The 23,044-nt window shown below is 48.1% G+C and overlaps 1 protein-coding gene across 9 annotated transcripts in view; it reads left to right on the top strand.

Moving 5' to 3' along the window:
• WDR11 (WD repeat domain 11) overlaps positions 1–9,036 on the top strand; it is a 55,357-nt gene extending 46,321 nt beyond the window's left edge. For 7 of the 9 annotated variants that reach the window (XM_012103030.5, XM_012103031.5, XM_060404766.1 and 4 more), the window contains 9 exons: positions 786–848; positions 1,991–2,056; positions 2,809–2,986; positions 3,601–3,696; positions 4,305–4,470; positions 5,217–5,314; positions 5,762–5,907; positions 6,650–6,773; positions 7,114–9,036. In XM_012103030.5, coding sequence (XP_011958420.1) covers positions 786–848; positions 1,991–2,056; positions 2,809–2,986; positions 3,601–3,696; positions 4,305–4,470; positions 5,217–5,314; positions 5,762–5,907; positions 6,650–6,773; positions 7,114–7,326 — 1,150 coding nt within the window. In that variant the 3' untranslated portion in view covers positions 7,327–9,036. The remainder of the gene's footprint in view (positions 1–785; positions 849–1,990; positions 2,057–2,808; positions 2,987–3,600; positions 3,697–4,304; positions 4,471–5,216; positions 5,315–5,761; positions 5,908–6,649; positions 6,774–7,113) is intronic. The other 2 variants (XM_004020238.5, XM_012103032.4) reach the window with 1 other exon arrangement.
• Positions 9,037–23,044: the final 14,008 nt, after the last annotated feature.

Below are 23,044 nucleotides of genomic sequence, written 5' to 3' on the forward strand. Positions count from 1 at the left end.
CATCAGGGTCAGGGGACAAGATTAAATCTTTTTAAAAGCAGTGTAAAGGAATCTACTTCAGAAGTGTTTTATGTTTTATAGCCTGCCTCCTTGCAAAAAATAGTCACAGAAACCATTATTGGTGGTTGTTAGTTAAACTCCCAAAAGTGTTATGGGACCTTTGCTTGTGGAATGCACAGATAGGCATGGGTGGTGTGTGTGCTCAGTCACTTAGTCGTGTCTGACCCTTTGTGACCCCATGGACTGTAGCCCCCCAGGGTCCTCTGTCTGGGAATTTTCTAGGCAAGCATACTGAAGTGGGTTGCCATTTCCTTCTCCAGAGGATCTTCCCGACCCAGGGATCAAACCCACATCTCCTGCACTGGCGAATGGATTCTTTACCACTGAGCCACCAGTGAAGCCCTGGGTTAGGAGAATTAAAAAAATAAATGTGATGAGATGTTCTTTCTCCAAGAAGTATCTACTCAGAGAAATGAACGTTAAGTTTGCAGAGCAGAACTAGCAGAGTCCTATAGTCGTTGCTAAGTTCCTTAGTAACAGCTCACTAATAAATTTCCTGGTTTCTTGAAAGCCAGAGAAACTTTCGGTGCTCATTTCTCAGTTTTGCCTAAATGAGATAAAAGCAGACATTAAAGATGATTGGTCGGTTCCTGAGTGGTCTGTTGCTTTAACCAAGGACTACAAAGAAGTTATTTCTGTATTAACACAACTTTTTTCCTGGTGAAGAAATAAATGGTGGTAAATAAAGAGAAAATTAACTCATTAAAAATCTTTTCTTGGTACAGTGATTATCCAGAAAATGAAGAAATAAAGAATCTCCTTCAAGAGCAGTTGAACTCATTGTCTAAGTAAGCACTCTGACTGTGTTTTATTAGAGAATAACACTATGAAAAAGAAAAACATAATTATTTAGACTTTTAAAAATTAAGCTTTGTTTTGGAAAATATTAGTGGCCCACGGAGAGACCCTTCTCTTTACCTCGGTTTGTTTCCCTTTAGAGTCTTTGTTTTGTGGAAATAAGTTTCAGATTGCTGTGGCCTCATGTCAGGGCAGGAGAAGAAGCAGTGGGGTAAGCCGCCTTGTAGCCAGCCTGCCTCCAGCACAAATGCCCTGCAAAGCCTCACGTTGGAGAATGGATGTACACAGGGCAATTCTTGTGTGTCAACTTCTCTCTGCTAAGATAGGTTCTCTGTGTCAGGTTCTGTGTGTGCACAATTCTAAGAAATTAATATGCTCCCTAGAGTCAAGAACATTTACAGATAGATACTGTGAATAACACTGGAAAGGAAGAAGGAGAATTTGATTCCACAAGGAGTTCTTGGGAAAGTATATCTTGGCAATCTAAAATCCATCACATATATTTTAATACTTAATAAATTAATGCTAAAGGAATGTTATATTGATGTCGAATTCAAAATAATTACTTTTTTCTCTTCTCTGTCCCAAGGTTAGCATTTATGTTTAAATGGAAAAGAATAGATTTAAAGACTATCTCCCCTTCTTCCTGATTTATAAATAGTCTATAATGGGCTATTGTAGAAATATCAATTTATGAAACACTATCCTTTCTTCCTTATGTATTTTAATTTTTCAGTACTTTGAAGAATAAATTCTGAGTGTGTCTTCTCTGAAGTATAGAGTGTTCCTGATGATCATTTAGTAAAATCATTTTATCAACAAGGACCTTCTTATTCCTGTAGTTAGGTAGCTGTTCATATTTTTTAGAATGGGAGTTGAGCTGCTTCAAGAAGGTAAATCAGAATTAGAACCTTAAGCTGTGGTAGTTGATGGGTTCCACTTCTCCAAGCCTAGATACTGTCTAAACCCTGTAAGCTCTTGCAGTTTCAGGGCCGTGGCAAAGTGACTTCTTTTGTAGGTTCTTATCACATCTTTTGGGTAGAATTTTCCATTTTAAGAGTGTATTGATTTATCTCCTTTATTGTTGGATTCAAAAATTTTGTCTTGCCTCTGTCTGGATTCCTGCCTGCAGTGACATAAAGAAGCTCTTGCTCGATCCAGAGTTTACTCTCCTGCAGAGATGCCTGCTTGTTTCAAGGTAACACTATTTGAAGTGTTCTGTGTAAGAGACAGGGAATTTCAGGCTAACTCTTTCATCAAGAGTTGTTAGTTAAAACCAAACTCTTTGGAATTTTAGAAAATATATCAGTACATCCTTTATAGTTGGCTTACAGATCGTTTTGAAAGTAGTATTACAAACAGGAAAAAGAAAAAGGCATGAGATCTAGGCCTTCTCTATTGAAAAGACTCCATTCTACAGATAGCTTTTTAAAATGTCAGCTACAAGCGGCATATCCTAAGTATACCCATAAGTTATATTTAGATTATATTTAGAAGTAATAACCTATGTATTCTTACTTAGAGTAGAGCCATCCCTTATAAGAAAGACATTTCCCTCCACTCCCCAGAGAATAAAGAGCATATTATTTCCACATCTTATCTAGTCAGTGATCCCAGAGGAACTTCTTCCTTAACTGGTGCAGATTGAAAGATGTGCTGATGGCAAACCAGGTAAATAATAGCAGGCTACAGCACCGCAGTGTGGCTCTTAACATAGAACAAAGGGAGGCTTGGGTCGGAAGGGGCCCCATGCAGTCAGGGCCCTGTGCTGTTTGAGACCCAGCAACAGGGCTGGAGACTCTTCCAGCTTCAGCTCTTCCACCAGCCGGCACGTTGGTCTCTCATGGGCCAGCACCATGCTCCCAGCACTTCAGGCTGCCCTGGGGGAGTCCCCGTCCAGGCCCCATGCTGCTGCGTGAGGTCAGTGGAGACTGGTCTCACCCTGGCCAGGCTTTACGGTGATGAATCGGAGCTGCACTTCTGGACTGTCGCCGCCCACTATCTGCACAGCCTGTCCCAGGAAAAGGCCGTGAGCACACCAGTGGTTAAAGAAGCTGTTCCTCGGGACAGAGTGAACAACCCGCTAGATATATGTTACGACGTCCTCTGTGAAAATGCCTATTTTCAGGTATTATGTTTCATACATTAAAAACCTTTAAAGCTATGTCTTTCTTTGTAAGTATCTTAAAGTTGGGAAACTTTGTACTAAGTAAAGGTCCACATAACAGAAATGAGTCCCTTGGCACAGTCACATAAAAAAGGCCTGTTTCAGGACTTGAAAAGCTCATAAACGCTTACTGAGTTTTTAGTAGACATTAAAATTTTATTATTAACAGCCTTTTAATTTTGGGAGGGGTTCTTAAAAAATTTTAACTTGGTTCGTTTGAATTTTCTCATGTTATTAATTTTCTATAAATAACAAATACTTAATTTACTTGGTTTGAATTTGCTGTTCTATATATGTAAAGGTAGTTTCATAATTTGTTTAACCTCCAGTAGAGTACTGAATTACACATAGGGGTTTTTCTTCCAGCTCTACTAAAGTTCCAGTTTCTGTAAACAGGCAGACTTACGCACAGACTGTAGTACATTTCAACATTTTTTCCTTCTCAAATTCTTATTAAATTGTTGGACTTCTTCTCTGACTCAGAAGTCAAAGTAATGTTTACTAATAGTTAAATAATTCAAAAGTTTTAAAATCCAGGCTCAGTTTTCTCTCTCTTTTTTTTTTTTCTGCTCTAGAAATTTCAGTTGGAAAGGGTTAATCTCCAAGAAGTAAAACGGTCAACTTATGATCATACAAGGAAATGTACAGACCAGCTGCTTCTCTTGGGTCAAGTATGTCAGTTTTTATAACTCTTCTCATGTTTCAGGGAGTTGCTAGTTGATTAGTATTTTTCAGCATCATTTATATCACATACAGTCACTGTGCACACACACTATAGCATTTCCCTGAAAGCATAGGTGTAAATATATGCCTTCCCTCAAAATAAGACCAACAGACGTTCTGAGAAAGCAAAAATACATGGTAAACCAACTTGTAATTTTGGCTTCCATAATGTCACATGATGGACAGGGAGGCCTAGCGTGCTACAATTCATGGGGTCACAAAGAGTCGGACACGACTGAGGGACTGACCTGAAATGAACTGAAGGTCACATGAGGCCTGCCTAGTTTTGTTTTGTTTTGGTTTGGTTTTGTCTCTGACTAGTACAGAGCTTAAATAAGTACCTGTGTAAAGCGGTGTATCTGTGCTTTTACATTTGTCCTAAAGAAGCAGTGTTGCACTTTTGTTCAGCTTGTATACATGTAATCAATGTGTTTATGGATAATTTTTGACAATGAAAATCTTCTTTAAACTGAAAACTTCAGTGTTCCAATTATGAATCTTGAAAGGTTATGTTGGAGGAAAATGGCCTCATAACTAGAACTGTTTCCCTTATTAGACAGACAGAGCTGTGCAGTTGCTTTTGGAAACCAGCGCAGACAACCAGCATTATTACTGTGATTCACTGAAAGCCTGTCTGGTCACCACCGTCACCTCATCAGGCCCCTCCCAGAGCACCATCAAGCTCGTGGCAACTAATATGATCGCCAATGGAAAACTGGCAGGTGAGGCATGCTTTGGGGGTATATTTGTCAGTACTCTGAAAAATTGCATATATTTGTCAGTACTCTGAAAAATCAGACCCATTCCTAGGAAACTATTTGATTATTAGAAATATTTCTTTTTGATATACCCTGGAGAAAAATAAATTATTGCTTGCAGTTTATATTATGAAAGTGTTAGTCACTCAGTTGTGTCCGATTCTTTGTGACCCCATGGACTATAGCTTGCCAGGCTCCTCTGTCCATGGAATTGTCCAGGCAAGGATACTGGAGTGGGTTACCATTCCCTTCTCCAGGGGATCTTCCTGATCCAGGGATCGAACCTGGGTCTCCTGCATTGCAGGCAGATTCTTTACCATCTGAGCCACCAGGGAAGCCCTCATATTATAAGATGACCATATAATTTAGTCATCTAGACCAGTGCATTTTTAAAGAGTAAAAGGGGTGTTGTTAATAATGGCTGAAATAATAGACATAGATTGGACAAACGTGGGTGCCCTAAACGTTAAAACCAGTGAGTGAGATTGTTTGTTTTCTGGACTGTATTTGTACTGCCAACCCAGGTTACTTGAGTGATAACATTGTAAAACCCTATTTTAATACTTCATTTTAAAATTTAAGTCAGTCATGTCTCCAGTAGGTATAAAATGTCCAAGACCAGGTGAAGTCAAATGGTGGTTTTACCCTTCAGTGACTCGCCAGAGAGACAGCTCCAGCGTCACTCACGGGGCTGCTGTCTTATCTTCCAGAGGGCGTCCAGCTGCTCTGCCTGATAGACAAAGCTGCGGACGCCTGCCGCTACCTGCAGACCTACGGCGAGTGGAACCGCGCAGCGTGGCTTGCCAAAGTAGGTGATTCTAGTAGGCGCCTGGAACCTCGGGCGAGAAAGTTCAATCTTGAATTTTTGACTCATGATTTGGAGGTATTTTGGGGGGCTGCAAAGCGGCTTTACAAATATTTTCTTAGCAACTTTCATCTTCTTCTTTGCCTATAAATTACATTTCTTCTTACTGTAAAGTGGAGGTTGCATTGGTTAGCAATTAAGTGAAAGCAGCTGCCTCCTGTCCCTGCTGGGGTGTGAGTCCAGACTACATACAGCCCAGAGGTGGTCCCGGGCCCATTGATCCCGAGGTGTGGATCCCCGTCACCTCTGGTCACGGTGTTGCAGCAGCAGGGGCTGTGTTGCAAAGCAGAGATGAGCTCTGTTTCATGGTAATAGATCCCATTTCAACTGAATTCTTTTTTCCTTCTGTGTAGTACAGGGTGTCCTTTTTAACATGGGCATCTTCCTCAGGTCCGCTTAAATTCTGAAGAGTGCGCTGATGTTTTGAAACGGTGGGTTGACCACCTTTGCTCCCCTCAAGTGAACCAGAAGTCCAAGGCCCTCCTGGTTCTCCTTTCCCTGGGCTGCTTTTCCAGCGTGGCTGAAACGCTTCACAGGTACGCCCACTGTCAGTGGCTGGTCAGAACCACCCAGGATTTACCACTGCTCAGGAGGCTCTGCCAGGAGGCTGGTAGTCCTTGATGTTGGGAGTGAAGGGAGAAGCATATACTTCAGGTTTCGTTTTTAGAAAAAAACCTAAAGGGAGTGGAACAGTCCATGCTTATTCATTCTTCTTTTGGTCTAGGAACTTTGCTACTTCTCTGCCAATGTGCTAGTCAAACCTAATAGTTACCTGTTTAAAAAGAATATTTAAAAAGAATTGAGGTCAATTTAGCTTTGAGTAGAACAACTGAGACAAAAGCAGAAAAGCAGTAGGAAGGGGGAAGAAAGTGTGGCAAGTTGGAGGTGTCCCCTCTGAGAACCTTGAAGGGTAATTAATGCTTATCACTCACCACAGGACATTTTATTTATTTAAAACGAAGGGAAGTAGGTTGAGGCAGATATGACAGAAAGTTACTTGTGAAATCTGGACCTGGGTATGTGGATTTTTGTCCTGTCTCTATTTCAGTGATTTAACAAAAATTTTTATGAGTTAATAGAAAAGAGCAAAGGGTTGGGGCATGAGAATCCCCCTTCCTCTAAGCTGGGGCAGAGAACAGCGCTGGTGTGCCTCACACAGCCCTCGGGCTTCTGTGGAGAGTGTGTACACGTCCTTGTATAGAAACACTCCCTGGGATGGTCCTACCTCCAGATGATGAAAGTCACAGCTCCTGATGTGCTTTGTGTTCTATTGAGCAGCATGAGGTACTTCGACAGAGCGGCCTTGTTTGTGGAAGCTTGTCTCAAGTACGGAGCCATCGAAGTCAGCGAGGACACAGATATCCTTTACTGGGACGTGTTTGCTGAGGGGGAGCCAGATGCCGTGAGTGGGTTTTAAGCATCCCCATTGGCTGTGCTGCATGGGAGGAAACTATTGTATGGAGGAAGATCCGTGTTCTGACTGCCCAGAGCCAGGAAAAAGGGAGAAACGGGGTGGGGGGGGGGGGGGTACAAATCAGAACGAAGGTTGTTGCCCCACTGGCATCAGCTGTGAGAGAAATGGAGAGCCAGGAAGGGCTGTGAAGTGGAGGGAACCCAGACTTTGTAATGTTTTCTTCGAACTTAGAAAGTAGAGGAGCTAGTATAGGAAAGCTATAGGAGGCTCTGCTGGAATAAATGCATACCAGAAGAGATTAAACAGAAAGACTGGCTGTCACCCACAGGGACGGGCTAACGTGGAACAAGACGCAGCGGCGCTTCAGAGAGACGTGTCACGGAGGCAGGTCACGGTGGCCCCGTGTGCCCAGGAGCGTTTCAGCTCCGCCACCCGTCACTTGAGTCACATGTTTTCCTTGGAAAAGAAGGAGCTTGAGAATCCTCCTCTCAGGTCCTTGTGTTTGCAGAGGCTTTGTTGTTCTCATTGCACTTTTTCTTGAATTGTTACGTTGTGGCCTCATATCTACATGTCATGTTTTTTAATTTTTCTGTATATATTTTTTAACATAAAATTGAACTCAGTGTCATGTACCTCGGCACTGGTGAAGCTGGCTCTGATTCAGTAGCTCTGTTTTGGATATCAGAATACAGTGGAACAGGGCTGTCTAACATCCCGAAAGTGAAAGTCACTCGGTCGTGTCTGACTCTTTGCAACCCCATGGACTGTAGCCTGCCAGGCTCCTCTGTCCATGGAATTCTCCAGGCGAGATACTGGAGTGGGTTGCTATGGCCTCCTCCAGGGGATCTTCCCAACCCAGGGGTCGAACCCAGGGGTCGAACCCAGGTCTTTCTCATGGCAGGCGGATTCTTTACCGTCTGAGTCACTCAGTGAGGTTGGATCTGCCCCTTAAACGCCAACCTCTCAGATTTGCAAATAGCCCAAGGGTTTGCACATGTATTTCTCTTCTGTCATCCTTCCCTCTCCACTCCTTAAGTGCATTTAGACCTTGGAGCATCTGAGGGGATGTTAGTTGGGTCTTGTAGGAGGTCGGGCTTTGGGCTCAGCTGGTGCCAGTGCAGGGACATTGCAGATTGAAAGCTCGCCTTCCTGCTCCCGCCCCCCAACCCCAGCAGCTGCCCTCCCTGAGAAGAGCCCCCAGTGCTCCTCCTGTGCTGCCCTCCCCTGGACACTCTCCAGAGCTGGACCTTGTTTCTGGCCTGTGGGAACCTGCTGGAGCCCTCTCTGCCCTTCTCTTCCTTAACTGCAGTTTACAGAAGCTCATCTCTGCTATATACGCAGATTATGCCCGAAGTTTAAAGAACCTCGGTTTTAAACAGGGAGCAGTTCTTTTTGCTTCAAAGGCTGGAGCAGCTGGCAGAGATTTATTGAACGAACTGGAATCCCCCAAGCAAGAACTGACTGACTGAAGAGGGGCCAGTCTCCGCGCCCCAGGGCACCCGGCCTCAAGAGCAGCAGCCAGGGTGTTGGTCTGGCTGTGGACAGTCACAGCCCGGACCCACGAGGGTGCCGTCCTCTCCAGGGCCCTCGTGGGCTGTTTCACCATGTATGCACAGCCCTATATGAGCGTTTATGCTGTAAGAAGCCAGGACCTGCATCCATCTCAGAGGAAGACAGGCACACTTCAGATATTTAAAGTATAACATTTTATACTTTGGAGACAGCTTTAAGAGTCCCTAGAAATACTTTTCATTTTTTTAAAACTTAAGATCCAAGCAATTGAATTGCTTTTCTCATGGACTAGATTTAAATATGTAGTAAACACAGTTTGTGAGAGCAAAATATGTACTGTGCCTGTGTGTATATACAGTCATTCCAGGTATAAACAGAGCAGAAACATTTAAACAGTCAAGGTGACTTACCACAGCATTCCTTGTTTTCTTACCTTGGAAACAGAGCTGTTCATATCTTGGTTTAGGCAGTTGCTGAATTTTGTAATTTCAAGTGCATAGGCTCTTAGAGAAATTCTAAGCTTTAGGTTTTATCTGTGGAGTCTTGGATATTTGAGATTTTAGCTCCTGCTGTGATGTGTTACAGTAACCTCCTCTTTGAAGGCTCAGTGCTCTAATAATTTTCTGTCTTGGTGTTCTTCCAATGACTGAACTATATGAGATGTGACTTGTAAATTATTGCTAAAACTTTAAATGTGCGTAATTTACAAAAATGATAAATAAAAAGGGAATTAATCCCAGCCAGGCCTTGTGTCCTCTGAGCTGCTGTGCACCACATTGGGTGCTGTGCTGGCACCTCAGGAGTTGGTTCAGCTGCCCACCCTCCAGCGCTGCTTTGTTGAATCCAGAACCGGGCTGTAGGAACTCAGGGCCGCGGCACAAAGCAGGGTGGAACACCTGCCGCCAGGGTTCCTGGGTGGGCAAGGCTCAGCTTGTGGCTCTGAGAGGAGAGGAAATGGCCTTCCTGTCTTTCCCCTGGATGTCCAGGGTGACATCTGTACTAACACCCACTGGGAGGTGTTTTTAGATAGAGTTGTAGTCCCTGCCCTTAGATATCAACCCCCCTCGAACAAGGAACTGAGGTCCATGGAGAGGAAGGGCCTGTCCCAGGAATGCTTGTTCCCAGCCCAGTGCTTTTGCTAAATGTCCTAGAAGAAACCCAGAATCCATTCATTGGTCCTGTAACTGGTCACCTTCTTGCCTGCCCTTTGCCTGGGTAGGTTCCACCAAATTTTTAAAGGCCACAGGCAAACCCATCTATCTTTATATTGTTTAGTAGTAAAATGATTGTCAGGATGGACTTTATTAATTCAACCATCAACTAGCTAAGGGAGGAAAGAATGCTGGCCTTAGTAAGCACAGAGAAAGAAGTAGAAATTCCAGCAGAGGACGTTTGAAAGCTCAGTGTGCTCGAGACTGGAGGCCAACAGATAGGCGGTGGTCCTTTGCTGGATTGTGGAGTGAGGGCAGGACCAGGCAGAGCAGCTCACCAGAGAGTCGCTCACTGTTGCCTTTCCCTGTTCTGATGCTGATTGTCTCGCAGATGGTGACCAGCCCTGAGCCTCCCCGCACTCTTGCTTTAGGTTTTTCCATCACTTTGAAAGTGGGAGCAGGACATTTTGTTCTCCCAAAACCAATAGTGGAGCAGTGTCAATACCAGCCTCACGTCCCTCCCATGTGCACCGGATCAGAAGTTCTCCACAGAGTAGCCCTCACCTCCATAGAACGGTGCCTCTCTCGGCTCTTGATTGCCTGGAGATTCCATCTTGCATGAGGACAGTCTTAGGTATCTGTGATTCCTGAGCTTGTGATCACCCAGAGTATTTCATTCTCCTCAGCAGCACTTTGCAATTGAAGTAACGTATTCAGGTACACACTGGCAGTTGTACTAGAAGAAAAGAATTCTGCAAGGTAAAAATAAATGACAGACAAGTGAAAATATTCTCTGAGCCAGTAGGGCTTTATTTCTTTGGAATCTTGCTTACAATTGATTTGACTGACTCAAAATGACTCATTCTCATTTTGTGAATGAAAGAAGTCCCTCAATTAAAATGTAAAGGCATTTTAAATTGGCTCTGCTGCTGCTGCCGCTAAGTCACTTCAGTCGTGTCCAACTCTGTGCGACCCCAGAGACGGCAGCCCACCGGACTCCTCCCTCCCCGGGATTCTCCAGGCAAGAACACTGGAGTGGGTTGCCATTTCCTTCTCCAACGCATGAAAGTGAAAAGTGAAAATGAAGTTGCTCAGTTGTGTCCGACTCTTTGCAACCCCATGGACTGCAGCCTACCAGGCTCCTCCGTCCATGGGATTTTCCAGGCAAGAGTACTGGAGTGGGTTGTCATTGCCTTCTCCATTAAATTAGCTCTATCAATACTTGAATGTGCTGGTGTTTTTAAGAAGAAAAGCTAAGGAGCTAGGCTTTAGGAATGCAGTTCTCTTGAGAACTGCTGGAATCCAATTAGATGGGCAGGTCCAGTGGGCACTTGGATGAGCATATTGCCCCGCTGTCTTTCCTGTCCTTAAAGGTTGCATGTGTTTGCTCCATCAGCCACATTAAGACCCACACAAAATGACACCGTGAAAGTCCCACCTCTCTCCCACTGAGATTTTCTGTGACTGTGGCTTTCAGATGAGTCTCTGCAGGCATCTTGCTTCAGTATTTGGCTCTTTTACCTAAAAAGGCCAACTAACACTACTGACCCTCCTTATTTTTTTCCGGGACACTGAGAATTACGACTTAGTCAAGGTGAAAGTACCTGTTCCAAGTACAAGAGAAGGAATGATATTCTAGGTTCCATAGGTGATTTGGGTTTATTTTTAGCAAAGCCAAGTGCAATTAGGCAAGAAGGCTGTTAAAAACCCTGTGATGTACAGCTTCAGAAGGACTGAACAAATAGTTAAGAATTTAAGATGAGATAAAAGGATATTCTCCAGTCACTGCCTTAAAAATGTAGCTTGGACCAGTTTTCCCTTGTGTTTATGGCCTTTTTGAAACTGAAGTAGGGTGGGCTGGTGTGGGCAGACGGTGGGGGGCTGTACAGGAAGAGACCTCTCATCAAGACCCTCAAGGTGAAGGACTGCAAACTGCAACCTGCAGAGCTGACCCCACTCCTTGCCTGACTCGTAATAACAGTTTTATTGGAACAGCCACGCCCATTTGTTCCTTGCCCGTGGCTGCTTTCCTTGGACAGATTTGAGTGCTTGGGACAGAGACTGTATGTCCTAAAAAGCCTAAAATATTTCACTGTCTGGCCTTTTATAGGAAAAAGTTCACTCACTGCTACTCTAGGTCCATAATGCCAACTTGAGATGAAACTTCAGCGGCACCCAGTTGTCCCTGTGGGTGCAGATCAGTGGTCCTCCTCTGACTAGGTGTGAAAGTGTTAGTCACTCGGTCGTGTCCAGCTCTTTGCGATCTCACTGACTGTACCCTCTGTCCACAGAATTCTCCAGGCAAGAATACTGGAGTGGGTAGCTATGCCCTTCTCCAGGGGATCTTCCCAACCCAGGGATTGAACCCAGGTCTCCCGCACTGCAGGCAGATTCTTTATAGACACCAGGGAGGCCCTGATGCACTGTAACTTCACTCTTTTCAGAAGGGTGTTATTAGCATCATCCCAGGGCCTCCCTGATAGCTCGGTTGGTTAAGAATCCGCCTATAATGCAGGAGATCCTGGTTTGATTCCTGGGTTGGGAAGATCCCCCAGAGAAAGGATAGGCTACCCAGTATTAGCCTATCTGGTTACCCCTATTAGCCAGAATACTGGATAGAATACTATCCAGTATTCTTGAGCTTCCCTTGTGGTTCAGCTGGTGAAGAGTCCGCCTGCAGTGTGGGAGACCTGGGTTCAGTCCCTGGGTTGGGAAAATCCCCTGGAGAAGGGAAAGGATAGCCACTCCAGTATTCTGGCCTGGAGAATTCCGTTAACTGTGTAGTCCTTGGAGTTGCAAAGAGCCAGACACGACTGAGTGACTTTCATTTTCATCTGACTCACGGACCCCAATTCCCATGGCAGTGGGTCTGGGAAACTGCCTAGAACATGCATCACTCTGGCTGACCTAGTCTTATTTTTGACAGTTCTGAGCAAACAGATGGTAGGTGATGATAGCTGACATCAACAGGTGATAGAAAATTTTAAATCCAGGAGCGGTTTCATTATCAGCATTTTAAAATAAATCTGTTTTACTCCAGGCACCTCCTTATGTGTTCTGCTATAGTAAGAGCTCGCTTTATTCCAATATTTTGACGTTCTACCATCTAGAGCCTTAGTGCTTCAGGCAGGGTGAAAGTGAAAGTGTCTGTTACTCAATCATGTCCAACTCTTTGTGACCCCATGGACTGTAGCCCTCCAGGTTCCTCTGTCATGGGATTCTCCAGACAAGGATACTGGAGTGGGTTGCCATTTCCTTCTCCAGAGGATCTTCCTGACCCAGAAATCGAAGCCGGGTCTCCTGATTTGGAGGGAAGTCACTCAGGTTATTTTCTTAAAGAACCAGCTGTCCAAGGACAAAATATAGTTCTACAGATTAAGTTCACTGCCCCGTGGTCTAGAGCTCACATCAGCCAGGAATGTAATTGACCAATAGGCCCTTGCTAAAGGTGCTAATGTTTGGCAAGAATAGGACAAGGAAAATAGACTGTGTCCCATGAAGCAGCTTGACAGCTGTCCTGGAGGATAGTATTCTAGCAAAAGTGTAAATGATAGTTAATTCAGGATATTAAGAATCTGATCTATTTGTGTTCTTGGAAATGCCATGGCATGTTGCAGAGGGCCGACTGGAGCCACGCTCTGGCCAGCAAAGTAACTGTCAGTCAAGCTTGAGTTTTGCTTTTTGCCTCTGCAAACTTGCTCAGCCGTGCTTCTGAACACCAGTGCCCACAGTGTGGAACAAAGAGGAAAGCGTGGCCTGGGGATGGTGTGTCCCTGCCATCTAACGGACTGACCTTGGACAAGCTGTCACCTGAGCCTCGTTTGTAAGAGGGGGATGATACTGCCTGCCTCCAAAGATGGTTGAGCGGAGATGACAGGTGACAGATGCGAGGGCTCACTAGTCTAGAGGCTGCTCAGGTCTTTATAAGTTCTTCAGGGACATGTGTGGTCTGCCCGCGTCACTGTTCGTGAGAAGATGGATGAGACTGTCAGCTTGCACTCAGGACTGAGAGTCGTTGGACTGAGAGTTGTTGCTTGTGTGACGCAGACCAGGAGCAGAGATCAGAATGGGACGGGGAGGAAGGGAGAGAGAAAAGGAAGAAGGGAAGTGACTCTGGGCATCCCTAACGTCACCCACTGGCATCGTGGAAAACTTGTTTTGGGCAGAAAGGACTTGGTCTGGAGCCAGGGTAGACCTCCTTCTCTCCGTGAGGCACCTCCAGAGACCTGCTCTGTCCACTTCCAGCGGTTCCTCTCTGTCTCCTGGACACTCAGCAAGCCTGCTCCTGCCTGACACTCACCTCCCCTTCCTGCACCCCAGCCCTTTGATGCCTCCCCATCTCCCACCACATCCCTAACTATGGGAACCACCAAATTCCAAGTACCAACTGAGCCACCACCTTCTGCCAGCGACTCAACACAACTGGTCAGGGGACAGGGGCACTTCCCTCAAACTAGGGGAGGCTGGGATGGAGCAGGGACGTGAAGAGCAACCCCAGGCCCAAGAGGGAAGAACACCCCCACCCAGAGAAGGACAGAACAGAATCCACTGGGAGTGGCCTTGAAAGGACACACAGCAAACAGTGGACACCAGAGCTGGGGAGGCCCACAGCAGCTGCACTGGGGTTCAGAAAGGACAGGGAGTAGGTGACTCACTGGGGGGTCCCAAAGAGGGGGGTGTCATCATGGCCTTGAAAGATGAGCAAGGGTAAGCCCAGGGCCTCCAGGCAGATAAAAAGCACAAGGAAAGATGTGGCCAGGACAGCAGGCTTACAACCGAGCAAATGGTTCCATTTTTCAGGAATGTGGGACGTCCCCCAGGGCTGGGTGGGAGGAATGTGTGGACCAGCTGCTTGGACGCCCATGAGGGCCCAGCTGGGGGCTGGCTCACCAGAGAGCTGGGCAGCAGCTCCCACCAGCTGTTCCAGGTGGCAGCTGACATCTGCTTCTCTGACAGAGGGGTGAAGAGGAAAGCGCAGAAGCTCCTGGCCTGCTGGCCTGTAAGGCCACGGGTCTGTCTGACCACTGTGGCGGGGCCAGCCTATTGCCCCTGAGAGGGGAGTTCAGAACTGGTAGAGAGAACAGCAGCTTAGCCAGCTCCCTGCTTCCATGTTAGTCCAGAGGTCTAGTCATAGAGCGTGTGTGCGTGCGTGCTAAGTCACTTCAGTTGTGTCCAACCCTTTGTGACCCTATAGCCCTTGTGACTGTAGCCTGCCAGGCTCCTCTGTCCATGGAGTTCTCCAGGCAAAAATACTGGAGTGGGTTGCCATGCCCTCCTCCAGGGGATCTTCGCGACCCAGGGATTGAGCCTGGGCCTCTTGTGTCTCCTGCAGTGGCAGGAAGGTTCTTCACCACTGCTGCCACCTGGGAAGCCCCGAGAGCAGCCAGAGTGATCCTTGAGGCACAAGAGTCTCGTCAGTGCCGCCCCGGCCACATCCCTCCCGTGGCCCCTGCCACTGTGAGGGAGGCCCTGCCTTATCTAAGGGCTTCCCAGGTGTTGCAGAGGCCAAGAATCCGCCTGCCAATGTAGGAGACACAAGAGACGCACGCTCGATCCCTGGGTCAGGAAGATGCCCTGGAAGAGGGCACGGCAGCCCACTCCAGTATTCTTGCCTGGAGAGTCCCATGGGCAGAGGAGCCCAGCGAGGCGTAGCCCGTCGGGTCACAGATGAGTCAGACATAGCTGAGTGACCAAGCAGTGGCAGGAGATGTGTTGCCTAGCCCTGCCCACTCACCTCTGACCTTGAATGTAGGCCCCCCAGAGGAGAGCTCCCTGCCGGCTCTCACCGGGACAGCCCAACCCTTGAATGTAATCCCTTCCACTTCAGCACCTTTGCACTCGCTGTGCCCTTTGCCCAGATCTCTCGTCCCCTGCTGCTCACAGGGCTCACTCTTCCCTCCCCAAGACCTCTGCTCAGATGTCACCTCAACCTCAGCTGGGCCACGCTCCTCTCTTACAAGCAGGGTCCTGGCTTCCTCATGAGAATGTAGGCTCCTCAAGGGCAGGGCTAGGTCTGTCTGGTGCTTTCCTGAACCCTCAGATCCCAGCAGAGGGTTGAGCACACAGAAGGCCCTTGATGGATAAATGCTGAGTGAAAGGATGCATGAAGAAGGGGGCTGGGGGAGCTGGAAGAGAAGCAGAGGGTTGGGCTGTCCTGGTGAGAGCCGGCAGAGAACCTCTCCTCTGGGGGGCCTGGCAGCCCCTGAGACCTGCTTCCTGTCCTCTTCCCCCCAACCCCCCCATCATCTAAGATACCCCCTGGGTCTCTGTCCTGGGTCCCCTGTCCAGGAGCCCGTGCTTCTTAGTGGCACCTGAGCCGTGTCCAGGAAGGGCCTTGAGAGGTCTGCAGAATCATCTCGGTGTCAGGTCTACGACTCCCCTTCCAGGCAGGGGCTGGCCTGCCCTGTCTGGCTTCCAACAAAAGCAGGTGGAGGCGCGGTGCCCTTGCGGGAAACCCACGCCCATCAAAGTCTCCTCTCCTGTGAATGAGCCTTTGCTCAGTATGAACATGTGCCAAATCTCATCGTTGTTGTCATCCCGGAGGAAAGGATGTGGAGGCCCCGGCCTCAGTCTTCCAGGGGCCTGAGAAATGACAGCCACAAGGGCAGAGTGGGCCACTGAGGGAGAAAGGTCAGGATACCAGAGGGGAGGGTCCTGGGAGCCCCTGCCTTCACAGCAGGAAGCCAGCCTGGACGGCTTATTTATCACCGTCCCTGCCTCGGGGCAGTTGTCATGTATGGATGTGAGAGTTGGACTGTAAAGAAATCTGAGCACCAAAGAATTGATGCTTTTGAACTGTGGTGTTGGAGAAGATTCTTGAGAGTCCCTTGGACTGCAAGGAGATCCAACCAGTCCATCCTAAAGGAAATCAGTCCTGAATATTCATTTGAAGGACTGATGCTGAAGCTGAAGCTCCAGTACTTTGGCCACCTCATGCAAAGAACCAGCTCATTGGAAAAGACCCTGATGCTGGGAAAGATTGAAGGCGGGAGAAGGGGATGACAGAGGATAAGATGGTTGGATGGCATCATAGACTTGGACATGAGTCTGACTAAACTCCACGTGTTGGTGATGGACAGAGTCCATGGGGTCGCAAAGAGTCAGACATGACTGAGCAACTGAACTGAACTGAACTGCCTTGGGGCAGGGGGAGAGGCGGGTGGGGACGATGAAGAGGGCTGCTTTCCGGAGGCAGAGCCAGGCCGGCCTCGCTGCTTTTCCAGGAGCACAAGCTGGAGATAGCAGCCCGGCTCACCCAGCCTTGTCCGGAGCCCCATCTGCAGTGCTGTCATCAAGATGCTTTGGGGGATTTCACGTCATCAAGACACGTGAAATGGGGATTTTTCTCAGAAATGCCGTGTGCAATGCGCTCTCTCCTGCGACTCCACAAATCTTTAATAAAAGTAGGAAATTCACCTTGTGGTTGATGCGACTAGGCTTTTGGGAAAAGTCAGGGAGGAGGCTGGATTTGAGTGGAGGCTGGTACAGGACTGAGACAGCCTTGGCCCACGAGATGGGGACAGGCTCACACTAAAGTCCCCAGAGAGGGTCTGGACTGGGGAGGGCTCAGCCACACCGGCTGCCCAGAGGGCCTTTCCAGAGGGCTCGGACAGCTTTCTGAGACCAGCCTGGTACCAGCCTGGTCCTCACCCCTAGGGCACCAAAGGCCTTCCCATCTGACTGTGCCCTGGGGTGGGCCCCACATTCTCCAGTGTTCCAGAAATGTTCCCGACAGGTGTTGGGCAATCATGTTCCAAAAATTTCCATTTTTCCCTGGCACCTGCAGCAGGACAAGCCTCCTCACACATCTTTGTCTCACATTTAATTTCCTCTAGCAAATGCACACGGTATCTTATTTAAATGCGGTTATCTGAAAACTTACCAACTGAAGGGTAGTCACTAACTGAACAGTATCTCTACTGTGGTTGATGAGTCCAGGAAAAAAAGCACTTTTGAGAGAGGACAATGATGCTCATTGCTTTTTCTTCTCTGAAATCTGTAGATAACCAAGATGCAATCTGTCCAGGAAAGCCAGTACTTCACTCTCTACTGTGGGGAGTGGGGGAAGCTGGGAGGGGGTGCAGGCAGAGCAGGCGGAGTGACCCCTGAGTGCTGTCACCTACCACCTTGGTGTGCTGGCTCTGCCCACTCTGTCCCGAGCTGCTCCACCATGGACTCTTGGCCCTGTCCCCCAACTCCCCACCCCATGTCTGACTCCTGGTTCTGCCTTTGCTAGTTCTGTTATCCCTGACCAGTGAATCTAGCATCCCTATGCCTCAGTTTCCTCATCTGTACAATGGGTTCAGTGATAGTCTTTCCCTCATTAAGTTGAAAAGCTCTTGGGACATAGCTTGGCAGGATGAATACTGATGAATATTGGCTCTCATTTCTGGCCCTATCGGGGGAGACAGTTGTTTGCAAGAGTCTGGAGCCCCTCTGCTCCAGAGGGGAGCTGCATGCTTAGCTTACCTGAGGATTCTGAGAAGACTCACCACGTCTCCTCTGCGTTCTCCCCACAAAGAGCCAAGTGAGAATCAGAACATCCCTAACATTCTGATTAGTGAGCCTCCAAGTGTCCCTGGAAAACTTCCTCTTCCTCTCCGTCAGCGGAGCCCAAGGAGGTGTCCTGTGTTTCGTGAGCAGGGGTAACTCTGCCTGTGTAGCCTGAGGAATCTCAGGTTCTCAGTGGCCTCACGAATCATCAGGAAGGAGCTGGGAGAGAACCAACATGCTCATTCCACTCCCTGCACAACCGGCAGGGAGTCAGCGTTCCCCCATAACACGCACTGGTCTGCAGTGAGAGCCACACAGCCCCTGCCTTCAGACCCAGTTCTGCCCTTGGGGGTCTCCGCTCCCCGCAGCCCTGCAGCCCTCTCCCCGCTTCACTGGGGTGGTGCCTGCCGGGGCCACCTCCACAGCCAGAGCCAAGTCTCATCACCCCGTCTGGCTTGGAGCGCCCCACGGCATTGAGCCCTGAAAAAGCTTCCCAGCCCTGGGGAGGTGTTGGAGGCCTGGACGCTTGAGAATGAAGTGGAGTCGGGGAAGAGAGGGAAGACAGAAGGAGGAGGCCAAAAAGGAGGGAGGGGACCTTTAAAGGGCCCTCCTTCCCTGGGTCTAGCCCGGAGCTCCACATTTTGCCCCTGTGGAAGGAGGGAAGGGGTGCCATGCCCCCTCCTTGAGCAAAGAGGCCCATGAGAAGCCTTAGCCTTGAGTTCTGAACCGAACTCAGAAAACCACAGGAGAGATGAATCCTCCCCTGAGATGTTCCCAGAGCAAATGGCGTCCTTGCTGGCTCACCGTAGGGACTCCATAAATATTTGTGGAGAAAAACATTTGTGGAGAGCAAAGCTCCTAATTCAGAGATGACAGTCTAAGGTTATTTCCTCCAAAAGGCAATGCCAAGGAATACGTGCAAGAGATAGTCCCATGATTCATCCTTCAGGAAAAAACTCAGCAGGGGATGGGGGCACCAAATATAAAGTCTATTAAAAAGGAGGCAGGAATTAAATAATTCAGGAAAACAAGATAGTCTAAAGTCTCCTTGTCACAACGCACACAGACAGCTAAAGGCTCTGAGAAGTCCTGTAGTAAAGAATCCTGCATAACTGTGTTTCAACCAACAATAGCTAAACACACTTAACCAGGAATGCCTGTCTCCCCTCTTTGCTCGTCCTCTCTTTCTCCTCTGCTGTCTCCAAGCATCACGTGGAATCTGTGCTAGGGACTGGTGTGGACTTGGTCACCTGAGATACATGGAGACCTACAGGCTATGGGATGTCATTCTCAGGGGTCAGAGCAATGACTCCACACTCTCAGCAGGATTTCTGGGACTTTCAATGCGAAGGGACCAAGGGTGACCCAAGGACTTGCAGGAAGCTGGCCCTTGAGCCACACAGATGGAGCCTTCCCAGAACAAGCCTCAGGGCTCCCCTTGAACTGATTTGCCCTCAGTTGAAGCAAAAGGATTTAATGTCTTTTTCCCAGAGAGAGACTAACTCTTTTAAACACACAAAGCGAGGATTGAGATCATCAAACAATTTCCTCCAGGTCCAGAAGTTTCATGAGAAGGAAAGAAAACAAAAACACTTCAAATAAAAAACAAACCAAAGAACAAACCCTGAGAACAGAACACACTTAATGAGATTGCTTAGCCCTTGGAGTTTCTGAATAATTCATGCCACCGCAGCTTGCTTTCCGCTTCGTTTCCCAGGCTCCCCGGGGGTGGGAAGCCAGCCTTGCCGTGGTCTCTTCCAAGTGGCCATCCTGCCTCTGCTCACAGGCCCCCAGGGACGGGTGCTCACTGCCTCCCAGGCTGTCCCCTGATTAATTATAAGTTCTGCCAATAGAATGGGCATTAGGTGGCAGCGGGATGACTCCAGAGGCCCCTCGTGGCAGCAGCAGTGCAGTGTAGCAGGTGAGAACCTGAACTCTGAATCAAACAGGCTAGTCAGAATCCCAGCTCCATCGTAGCTGTGTGCCAACGGGCCGCAAGCTACGTCTCTCTGAGCCTCAGTCTAATCCCCTGCCAAATGGAGATGGTGACTTATACTTCCCCCGCTAGGGCTGTTGACTGGTTTGATCTCCTTGCAGTCTAGGACCCTCCACTAGCGAAGTCGATCAGTAGTGCCCGACTCTTTGCGACCCCATGGACTATAGACTACCAAGCTCTTCTGTCCATGGGATTTTCCAGGCAATAGTACTGGAATGGATTGCCATTTCCTTCTCCATGGGATCTTCCTGACCCAGGGATCGAACCCGGGTCTCCCACATTGTAGACGGACACTTTACCGTCTGAGCCACAGTCAGTCCTAAAGGAAATCAACTCTGAATATCCATAGCAAGGACTGATGCTGAAGCTAAAGATCCCATACATTGGCCACCTGATGCAAAGTGCCGACTCATTGGAAAAGACCCTAATGCTGGGAAAGACTGAGGGCAGGATAAGAAGGGGGAGACAGAGGATGAGATGGTTATATAGCATTACTGATTCAAAGGACATGAACTTGAGCAGACTTCAGGAGATAGTGAAGGGCAGGGAAGCCTGGCGTGCTACAGTCCATGGGGTTGCAGAATTGGACATGAGCCTCCCCATCTCTTGGGACCCTATGTGCATTTGTAGCTATCAATGGCGGGGAACCTCTCCTAACTTCTCCCCCAATCTGCTTCAAAGCCTCTCCTAAATTCTCCCCCTGAGCTTCCAAGTTCAGGGCCTGGGGAAGGAACAGTATACCCCAAAGGGCTCCCCAGGACACTTGGAGCCACTTTGTCCAGCAATAAAGAAAGTCCATCCCCAAGGTGATTATGGAGTTTCCAACCACTTCTAGAAACAGAGCCAGCTCACAACTTTAAGAACACGATGGCAGGATAAAAAAGCAAAAAGACAAAGGAAAACCTCTAAGCTCCATCACTACCCTAAGTTCCTGCCCACTCAAGTTTTTGAGCCAAACTTGACTCCCCATGAGATTTCAGTCATTCGTGCTCAGCCGGCTGGTGGGGATGTGAATGGTATTGCTGTGTCTGAGAGGTGGGGGCTCTGCCTTTTCACAGAGTAACAGAGAGGCTTGGTCAATTTCAGGGCTGCAGTCCTGCCTCCGAGCGCCCAGACCTTCAGGCCATGATCGAGTCCAAATCAAAATAGAAAGAGAGGGCACCACAGACACATATGTTAGCCTCTGCCAAGGGGGAGGCCTGCTGGAGACTGCTGGGTAATTGCTGGCTCCCTGTAGGGGCTTGAATGGTATCCCCCTCCCATTAAATTCTGACGTTCCACTTGGAACCTCAGAATGTGACTTTATTTGAAAATAGGGTCTTTGCAGAAGTGATTAGACCTTGAGATGACATCATCAGACAATGATGGTGTCTTTATAGGAGGAGGAGAGGACACACAGGGATGAAGGTTTTGTGAAGACAGATGGAGATCGGAGTGATGTAGCTGCCAGCCACGGGCGCTGAGGCTCACTGGAAGGACAGAAGCCGGGAGGTGGCAAGAAGGATTCTTCCCTGGAACCTGCAGAGAAAGCATGGCCCTACCAACTTTGATTACAGACATCTGGCTTCCAGAACCCTGGGAGAACAAATTTCTCTTGTTTCAAGCCACTAAGTTTGTGCTTTATTTTTTTTTTTTTTAATGGCAATCCTGGCCAAATAAGACACCTCCTCCTCTGAGCAAAAAGGAGGACCAGGAATTCCTCAGCGGCCTCAAGCTGTAGGGCCAATGCTCCCCTTCATCACCCGGAACAGTTAAGAATTCTGCCTCCGTTTCCCCGTCCTCGTCTCCTGGCCAAGCTGGAGGAGGCTTTCTGCCTATGTTTGTTTTACTGAATCTGCTTTGTCAGGGAAGAGCCCACGGTTCCAGAAACAGAGAAATGGTTTTCAGTTTTCTTCTGGACTAGAAATTTCACTGTCAACCAGGTTGACATAACCAGACTCCCAGCCTTCCGTTTCCATCTTTCCAGAAGCCCTCGTGATGCTTTGCTGGCGTTTCTCTCCAAGGCCCACTGTGGATCAGGGAAAACCATGGACAGCAACAGTTCCAGCACCCACAGCTCAGGGAAGCCCTGGGTAGTCAAAGCCATCCAGACCCATGATTCTGGCTCGGGGAAGATTCTAGAGTCCAGGATTCTCTGTGGTTTTAGCTTTCCAGGCTTCTGGAACTGAAAATCCATTTTGCCAATTTATCCCAGTACGTGTTCCTTAGAACTGTAATGTCCTGCAAAAATATTAATAAATATGTTTTAAACATCATAGTCAAATAAGTTTGGGAACTGCCAAAATAAACATAGTTAAGCAGATTACCGTACTGCAGAACTTCTTGGGACTTTGAGTCCCTTCAAGCAAAGGACACAGTATTCAGAGTTCCCAAACCTGCTTGATCACAGGTTCTCTCTACATTCTGCTTGCTTTTAGACAGTTGTGCTTTGTTGAATTTCAACAATGAAGATGTCCCTCCCTTCCTTCTCTGCTACCAGAGCTCTCTCTTCCAAGTTTAGGAAGCCACTGCTCCTCCAGTCTTCCCCATAAATCAGTGTAACTATGTCACTGAACCCCCTAGGCTCAGGTTAAATGACATGAAATACCCTCCATCATCCAGGGTCAGGCCACGTCTCTCACTCAGCGTCTGTTCTCTGCACCTTACAACGCGACCAACCCAAGACACTTGTGATTCCTGATCACGTGACATAGTCACAGCTTGGTCCTTGCTCTCTGGGACACCTTTCCTGCCTCATCTGCCTGGAGAACATCTACCCATCCTCACATCCTCAAGGCTGAGCAACCTCTCCCACCTCACGCCTCCCATTCCCCCACCACCCAGATCAGGTGCCCCACCTCTGAGCCCCACACATTATATCAGGTTCCCAAGCCTCTCAGGGTCCCTCAATCCCCTTTCGTCTGCTGAAAGCTTCACTTTGGTTCTCAGCCTCTCTGTCACCAGGTATCAGTTCAGTTCAGTCGCTCAGACTCTTTGCAACCCCATGGACTGCAGCACACCAGGCCTCCCTGTCCATCACCAACTCCCAGAGTTTACTCAAACTCATGTCCGTTGAGTCAGTGATGCCATGCAACCATCTCATCCTCTGGCGTCCCCTTCTCTTGCCT

This window comes from Ovis aries, chromosome 22, assembly GCF_016772045.2.
Source record: "Ovis aries strain OAR_USU_Benz2616 breed Rambouillet chromosome 22, ARS-UI_Ramb_v3.0, whole genome shotgun sequence".
In the NCBI taxonomy this organism is placed as follows: Eukaryota; Metazoa; Chordata; class Mammalia; order Artiodactyla; family Bovidae; genus Ovis; species Ovis aries.